Raw genomic sequence first — 8,745 nt, 5'->3', positions numbered from 1 at the left:
GAGGGTACCCATGGTATAGTGGGGTAGGGGCTGGCATCAATGACTGCTTTTTTGGTTGTTGTTGGGTTTTTTGTTGTTGTTGTTTTTTGTCGTTGATGTTGTTGTTGTTTGAGGAAGGGGTTGCTGTTGTTGTTGTTATAATTTCATTTTTTAAAGATGTACCAGTACTTGGATTGTTTTGCTTTCTTATATTTGATTTTATATTGAGAATTAGCTCTAAGCTCTATCTAATGCTCCCTCCTGCGTTTCGACTGTGATAAATGCACTTTGCTCATCTTACAAGAAAAAACTGAAAGACAAACAAAAAGGGGAGATGGTATTCACAAACAAGGATTGAAATCGTTTCAATTTATTTCTAATGATAGTCACAAGCTGAGTAGGTCTTTAGAAATCTGCTCCGGCTCCCATTCTTCCCAGTTTTATATTGGGTGTGACATTGGCTCAGCAGTTTTAGGGAAATATAAATATCCCTTATTTAACCTTATGCAAAGTATGCACACATGTAAACCTACTTTCATGAACCAGTCTGCCTCTTGATAATGATTTTCATACACGTAGGTGAAGGCTTTCAAGGTCTTGGCAGCCAGGTTGTCCCTGCCCTCCGGGATTTTTAGATCAACAACAGGAAAGTCTTTGTGTGTCTGGGCACTGTGGAAAGAACAAATAATTATCTGTTTATTTCTAAAATCTCATTATCTGTTGATTATCGTGTAAGACATGTATTTACCAAACGTACATCATCCTCTTCTTTTTCTCATCACTTTTTCTCTCTCGTTATCTATCTATCTATCTATCTATCTATCTATCTATCTATCTATCTATCTATCTATCTATCTATCTATCTATCTATCTATCTATCTACGTAATATTTTCACAATCACATACGTAACATAATTCACATCTCAAGTATTTATATTATGAAAATGACCTAGATGGGAACTTACAGACCTGAAGAAAAGAACTTTGTCACATCGCCTGGCCCAGGTATCCTTCACATACTGCGCCTGAGTGTGTTGGCTGTTTGGACCAGTGAGCACAAAGATGAGGACGCGTGGTCGTTTGTGTGTAGATGCTGTCTTCTCCTTCAGATCTGTGTTCAATGGTAGCATTCACATTGGTTTGGCTCCGTAAACAAACATAATATGTGAGGCACCGTGGTAAAATCAAGCGCTCGTCAAAATAATGATTTTTTTTTTAAACGGACATGTTTCCGTCGGTTTGGCAATTTTTATCTGATTTTGTTTTTTGGCTCGACACTTTTAACGTCCTTTTAAAAACACATTTCTGTGTAGATTTTACTGAAAAACGTCGACTAAAGGAACAAAAGAATGTATATTTTCATTTTCCAAGGAATCTCAAGTTTTGGAAGTCACCAAACTTTGGCGGCCACTTTCTCGCTCATTTCACTTTTGAAATCAGAGGACCACATCCTTCACATGCCCAAAAACTGACGAGCACCTGATTCCACTGCGGCGTGACACATCTGTGTCTGCGTGTGTGTAAGTGCGTTTGTGTGAGGAAGAGGACAGGAGGGGGGGTCTGTCTAAGTAGTCTACAAATTATTTTTGATATTGAAAGTTTCTCAGCACAATCTCTAACAGCAGTGACAATTCTGTTTTCCCCAGATCAGCAAAAATACAAACAAACAAACAACCAAACAACTTTTTATCCATGTATCATAGTTTCAAGGTTGATTTCCTCACAACCCTACTCCCCATATTTGATTTTTTCAAAGAACCGTCAAGACTCCCTGTAATCCCCCCCCCCCAAAAAAAAAAAACCACCTCCACTCCCGGCCACTTCCATTTCCAAATTAACATCAACAAAGTTACTTTTACTGACAAACCATGAACTCAACAATTAGATTAATAATATAAGTAACTATTTCTGTATTTCAGAACTGTGTATTTTGTCGAAGGACTGCCCGTCGTCTGGTTTTGTTTTTGTCTTTTGTTGTTGCTGTTTTTTGTTTTGTTGTTTTTTAATTTGTTTTTGTTTTTGTTGGGGTTTTTTTTTGCTGTTGTTGGTGTTGGTTTGGTGTGTTTTTTATGCTTTTCCACCTTTTTTTGAAAGGGGGTGGGGGGGAGGCGCGTGTATTCAACATTGCACTGCAAACCTAGACTGTTTCTATTTTTAGAGGGGGGGTTCGAATCCTCGTAATATTTTAAGGGGGAGGGGTGATTTAATTTCTTTTTTTTGGGGGGGGGGGTGGATTTTTGGATTTTACTTATTATGAGCTAATAACTGGGAAAACTTGAAAACGATATCGTAATAAACAATTAGATGACCGTTCGTTTTAGCAGCTAGATGGACCCACCAAGTTGTACATAATATACGTAACAACAGGAGGCGAGAAACTGTTTCACCGTATAAAGATACAACTTCAATGTACATGAAAATTAATATTTAATCGATATTTTAGCACTCAGTGCATGTCAATGAAGAGCCTTAAAAAGATAACGTGATCTTCTCCCAATGGAGAAATGCTGTATTTCCAAATTGAGGTCAAACTACAGAATAAAGTACCAAAACGTCGCAAATACACTTCGTTTGAATCTTATTTTTTTACCTATTTCCAACGGATATTTGTACGATAATGTAAATGATTCAGTACGAAAAATATTCATTTTTGGAAATTTGGAAATTACGTTTAGTTTGTTGTTGGTGTTGTTGGTTTTGTTTTGTTTTGGGTTTTGGGCTTTTTGGGGGGAACGGGTTTGTCTACTCTCTCGTGTAAATACAAATAGAATGAGTTTAAGAATGTATATTCATTGCCGTTAATCGAAACTGTAACAGCTCAATGGCGGATGCTGGCATTGGTGTTACCGTTGCATTGTTCGCTCTACGCCTCTCTCGGTTTTCCACATTTCCCCCCTTTCCCTCAGTTATCATGAATCCGTACACGAACATCAAGCATTACTATATCAGGGATGATCTCACTGTGTGTAGAAACACCAGGATTGGAGAAATGGTGGAACACAACCTGTCTTCCACTACATTCAGAGGTAAACAATCAGGTGGTTTGGACATCTGACACGTATGGCACCTCACCAGCGTGCCAGTAAAACGCACAACAAAAATATATCAGGGTACAAGGCAAGAGGTATACAAAGTAAGACCTGGATCGGGGGTGTGAAGGTTACCCTGAAGACCCGCAATATCCCACCCAGCCAGGCCATCCAGCTCGCCAGAGACCGAAAGCTCTTTTTCCCTAAACACCATAGATGGTACAATAGGAAGGATAAAATAAGTAACGTAGTTGCATGTTATCATGTTAACAGCCATTGCAGACAACGGAAAACAAGCGTAAACTGCAAAACTGGCTTACCGTTTTCTTGTTCTCCTTCTGTGCTTTCTTTTCGGTTTGCAGAAGAGTCATTCTTGGAGCCGCCGGGTTCTAAATCTTTACCCGAATGTTTATTTTGGTCTGAGTTCTCCTCTTTGTCGGCATTTGCGTCTGTAACAGGCGTACTTACATCATGCACTTCTGGCAGGTTAGGAATAACTTCACCCTGTTCATCATCTTCTCCTGAATCACCAGTGCTGGCTGTAGAATCTGGTAAAGAAACATTTTTTAGCGTGGATTCAGTCTTCGTGTTTTTCTTTTTCCCATTCGGTTGTTTATGCAAAGGTAAAATTGTAGTCTGAAGCTCTCTGGCTTTTTTCATGTTGCGATTTTGTTCTTGTAGATCCCGTTGCCGTTGTTTTTGTGTTCTTTTTTGTTGCTGTTGTTCTTGTTTCTCTTGCTGTTGGTGATGGTGTTCTTGTTTATCCACAACACTTTCTTTCTCTGTTTTGATTTCTGCTTTTGCTACTTGAAGGTAGTTGTCAGAAGTGGGATTATCGCCCGCAGTCTTTGTTTCAACACCACTTGTATTTGAAGATTCTCCACGTCTGATAGCCGCAGTTCCTAAGTTTTGATCTTTCATCTGTTTTTCTTGCTTTGTCGTGTTAATCCGAGAGGAAATGAGTCTCAGAAGCATGTCTTTCGTGATCTTTTTCCTAGGATGTCCGTACCCGGCTGCAGACAAGCGCTGGTCGTCACCTGCCTCATCAGGTGTTGTAGTCCACGCGTTAACAGCAGAGCTTCTTGATGAGGATACGTCCATATTTCTTAAAGCGGAGATAAGTAAAATTGCTGAGATTGTGGCTATTATTGCGTTAATGCGTTTTGTTTTCAGCGTCATCCTGATAATATGTTATGTCGTGTCTTTGCCCTTGTATACTCTATTTTGGATGGCTCTCTTGGAAACAATTTTAAAGACTTTATGAAGACATCCGAGTTAATCCATAAAGATGCAGAGAGTTTGGCCATAACAGGCAAATATTATATGAATTCAGTCTGTATAAATTGCGGATGGGGCAAAAGTGCAGAAAAAAAGTTTTATATTACAGAAGCCAGAATGTCACTTTGTCGCTGAAACTCTTAATACAGGGTCAAATTTTAAAGATCAACAAATGAAAATGACATATTCTTTAAGTAAACAAAACGCAAGGGCTTTGGGGCTATTTTCCCAAATCGGTTATAATGATATTGATAGGCGGGAACTATTCTTTCTTGTGGCTTTCCGTGCCACTTTAAGGTGAGGATGATCACAAACTTGCCAACACAGAAATTTCAGAACCTTGTTGGAAACAGTGTACTTACAGAATAATATGAAATAATGATATGTATTATCTTTATGGAAGCACAACGTAATAACCAAATTGGTTATTTTAGCACCCTTTGGTACTGAATTTACTTCCTTTACAACACAGTGGATTGGTTCCCTGCCAGTGCCGTCGCTGTGGGGAAAAAAATCTCCAGAAAGGAAAACAAGAACTAAAATTCTTCGCGAATTTTAAGCCTGGGTCGTTACATGGCAGGGTTGTCAGCACACTGCGCCCCTCAAGGCAGGCCAACTCGATGGATGAGCGGAAAGGTTGAGTTTTATTGAACCTGAATGAGATAGGGCAGGAAAGTAGTATATTATACAATGACGTAATAACCCGTAAATATTGATCTTTTCCGGGGTAAACTGTTTCATGAGTCTTTATCGATGATAAAACACGACTCATAAAAGGTGCACTTTCTTTCGTTGCGAAAGTAACTATCTTTAGAGGTGACAGTAACGGGTTAAGTTGCTCATAATATAATATAACACACTACGTCCTGTAGAGACATAACAGTATCGTACACATTTAGATGAGGTGGCGATCGATGAATGACGTCTATGTCCTTACCGCAGCAAAAATCCGACGGTCGCAACTTCGATGAACAGGCGAGGATAGGTCACGTTTATAAAACAGAAAATCGGCAGAAAGAAGATTGGTATGATCAGAAATTTGTTAATTGACCAAAGACTCTAATCCCACCAAAAAGTTCATAATCATAATTATGTGACTAAAGAAAGCGTTTTCATTTTGTCAGCAATCAATACCTCCTCCTCCTCCTCCTCCTCCTCCTCCTCCTCCTCCTCCTCCTCCTCCTCCTCCTCCTCCTCCTCCTTCTACTGCCCCTCCACGTCCTACTTTCTCCACCGATTCGCTCTTTCTAGCCAGTTGCTTGCAGCTGCTCTGTAGTCAACTCATTCAACTTGTTTTCGGGAGGTTAGGGGTAGAGAGCTAGGCTGGAATGGGAGGTGAGGGGGGGGGGGGGTGTTATCATTGTGATTGCACATACGATTTGTCTATTATTAGTAGTAGTATTATTATTGTTATTATTATTATCGTTTGTACTATTATCTTTATTAGTGTTATTTTTATTAGTATTATTGTTATTGTTACTGTTATTGTTATTATTTTTGTCATCATTATTATTATTGTTGCTGTTGTTGTTGCCTTTGTCGTCGTTGTTTTCTGAACATAAAACTGAATAATTCTATCTTTAGTAATATGGTGACCTATCTGTAAGATCACGACAAGATGTAATTATAATTTTGTCCATGCGTACATCAGTCACATGTTTAGAGCAATAATTGTATACATTTGATGCGTTTTCATCGTAAAGGCTAATCAAAAAGACTTGAAATTGGCCTCTAAAATGTTGACAGCACAACCTTAGCTCTGTCCCTCGAAGTGTGGGCACAGAATCGATTCCGGAGCTTTTGTTGAAATAACATTAAGGATCCACAGATCGAAGCTATTGTCTTCGACCTCGGTTCAAGGTGGTGTTGGGTTTCGTAGGTTCATGTATGACCTGTTTTTCAACCTACTTGTCTCGGTTGGGATACTGAAGGCTACAAGTCAGATAATATCAACAACATAATATTATTAGGCCCTACTGCGCAATATCTTCTGGAGTTAAGGGCAAAGGGATGTGGGGTAAGCATTTGAGGAATAGACCTTGAATTAGGAGGTCGGGAGTAGGCAATGAAGTTAAGGGTTAGTGGTTAGTCATTTTGTTTAGCGTGTTAGCTTTTTCGAAATGGGATTCAGAGGTTTGCTTGAGTTATAAGGCTAGGGTTTACGCGCAGTGGTTTGAAATCGAGGCCTGGGTTTGGCATTTTGGAAAATGCTAGCAATAATTTGATAGGGATTTCCGGTTAGTGATTTGGGGCTGACGTTTGTTTGTTTGTTTGATAAGGAAAGAGGGGAGGAGTCTGCCAACTGTTTGTGTGGTAGGAGTTAATTTCTTCTCCTTATCTTTTTGTTTTCTTTTAATTGTTTGTTAAGTCGTGAGTTTGTTGCTGGGTGCGAGATGTTTGATCACGGTTATTGTATAGGTTTACCGCCCATTTCAATGCATGAGGTTATTCAAAAGACGGGACTTCCGAATATAACGTCCATCTTCGGTAGGACCGAGCCAAATGGATTAAGAGCCTGAAATGTTTTCCAAAGCAATTCAAGTTTAAGAATGTCCCGTTGGGGGGGGGGGGCCGAAACAGGACCGTCATATTTGTTTATAGAGCTCTCTTCTGCAGGCGTATGTGGTTAGAGGCTTCGCTGTTGCACGTAGAAAATCTTAGTTCGAGTCCAGTTACAGAAGAATTCTATCCAGTATTTCCATCGCTCTTCAGAGACGTTGTATTCCTCTCAGCCTGGGTTAAGCTAGGTCGAAATCTACTTCCTAAATAATCTTAAATTGTGTCGATGGGGCGTAAAGCAGCTTCAATTTTTTAAAAATTAAATCCTTGCTATCCTTCTGTTTACAGTCCCTCCATCAATCTGTAACTGTAAAGAGTCTTCATTTCGCCATCTTCTCTCTCTGCGTCATCATAGACCACATCCTCCGCCTTATCTTTCTATAGGCCGTCATTTCCCAAGCTCTCTGGGTTCATACTTCTTATTTGTGTTGTACAATGAGATGAACAATGCGCTTTTAAGCCTGAGGCATCACAAATTTGCACCGATCCGGTTCGCACAGTTCATATCTCAGAATTGCCATGCATGTCTTCTAAAGGATTTCTGTATTAAGTGCAGACTGAGTAACAAAGCAGAAAAGCTATTGGTTGCATTGGCACTGTGTCATAGTTGTTGTACTCTCCAACAGTACTTCAGTTTTAACTTACTCTTGTATTTTACTCTCTAAAGAGTAGAACGAGTGAACTGGAGAACTGAGCACAGGATCGCATTGAAACGATGCGAAGAGAAAATACAAAAAGAGTGCAGCAAGTCTGTTTGTTTATCTTTTTTACCGTTTATTCATTTTTTACCTAAATTTTTGGTCAATAAAAATACAAATTGAAGGAAAGCATGCAAGAGTCATTCTATAACAATATGTTTAATTTAAAACTTGAGGGAGTCAATGACGTCATCATGGCAAGATTTGTAAACCCACCAGCTGTGCACATTGGCGTAACGCTTTCTGTTCCGGTCGGTGTGCAACTTTTCACACAACTTGCACTGCCATTGTGGAAAGTCGCGGACACTTCGCCATCTACACAGGATCACAGGAGAAATAAATAAGAGACTTAGGGCAATGATTGATGTATGCGTTACGGTCTTATGATCACAGAACGTCATGGTACATCTTTAGCTCGGTTTGTATCAACCTAAACCAAGGTTCAGTTGAATATGGTCTGAATCCCTAAGGAGGCATTCTTAAAGTTGGGTTGTCTGCAGAGTTTCCATTTGGTTAGGTTCTATCAGACAAGGAAGTTAAATTCGAAGGTCCCACTTTTCAAATGATTTTACAGTTTTGAAAGATCATGAATTATACCCCTGCCATACAACACTATACCACACCACACTACACCACACCACACCACTCCTCACATGTGTGGACAGAAAATGTATCTTCGAGGGTTACTCTTTGGGTTCTTAACAAAAGTTGTTTTTAATTAGTTTTTATCAGTAATAGATAGGGTATTTTAAAACAAAATGTCACCCCTACCTGTCCTTGTTCTTCAAGTACTGAATGTATCTCTCTCGGTCCCTACCCAAATCCTCCAAGAAATCAGCCAATGCTTCTGGAGTGGAAAAGTCTGAAGCATCCACGAATGTCTTCGGTGGGAAATAACTCTTGTAATCGGCACCTGAAGGACAGATTTTAAAAAGAGTTGTTTCCCTTTACCAGGATTGTACAAGCCACTCAGTTACTATAGGCCCACACCAATACCATGATTTCAGTTCGTGAAAAGGACACATTTAAAGTCCTCTTTGAAATTTCTTTCCAAGTCATTTTCTTTTTTTATCTTTAAAGAATAAAGCTTAAATCAGGCTAAAGGAATAGAATCGCTTAACACAAATGTAAATCCAATAAGATCTTTGTGTCATGCTTACACTCTTTTGTAGTGCTATGATTAGGCTCTTCGCCATCTCATG

General features: G+C 39.4%; 2 protein-coding genes across 2 annotated transcripts in view; both read right to left on the bottom strand.

The window, feature by feature from the left end:
* LOC101858170 (glycoprotein-N-acetylgalactosamine 3-beta-galactosyltransferase 1) overlaps positions 1-4,897 on the bottom strand; it is a gene marked incomplete in the record, with an annotated part of 7,584 nt that extends 2,687 nt beyond the window's left edge. The window contains 3 exon segments of the mRNA XM_035968736.1: positions 513-648; positions 949-1,090; positions 3,329-4,897. Of these exon segments, the coding sequence (XP_035824629.1) occupies positions 513-648; positions 949-1,090; positions 3,329-4,187 (1,137 nt within the window).
* A 2,593-nt stretch (positions 4,898-7,490) lies between these two features.
* Positions 7,491-8,745, bottom strand: part of LOC101848735 (alpha-(1,3)-fucosyltransferase C) — a 5,141-nt gene continuing 3,886 nt past the window's right edge. Inside the window, exons 5-6 of the mRNA XM_005094280.3 lie at positions 8,315-8,456; positions 7,491-7,858 (exon numbers count right to left, since the gene is read on the bottom strand). Of these exons, the coding sequence (XP_005094337.2) occupies positions 7,708-7,858; positions 8,315-8,456 (293 nt within the window). The 3' untranslated portion in view covers positions 7,491-7,707. The remainder of the gene's footprint in view (positions 7,859-8,314; positions 8,457-8,745) is intronic.

The sequence above is a fragment of the Aplysia californica genome, unplaced genomic scaffold (assembly GCF_000002075.1).
Source record: "Aplysia californica isolate F4 #8 unplaced genomic scaffold, AplCal3.0 scaffold00079, whole genome shotgun sequence".
In the NCBI taxonomy this organism is placed as follows: Eukaryota; Metazoa; Mollusca; class Gastropoda; order Aplysiida; family Aplysiidae; genus Aplysia; species Aplysia californica.
The sequence above is the reverse complement of the archived record's forward strand: the minus strand, read 5'-3'. Positions and strand labels throughout refer to the sequence as shown.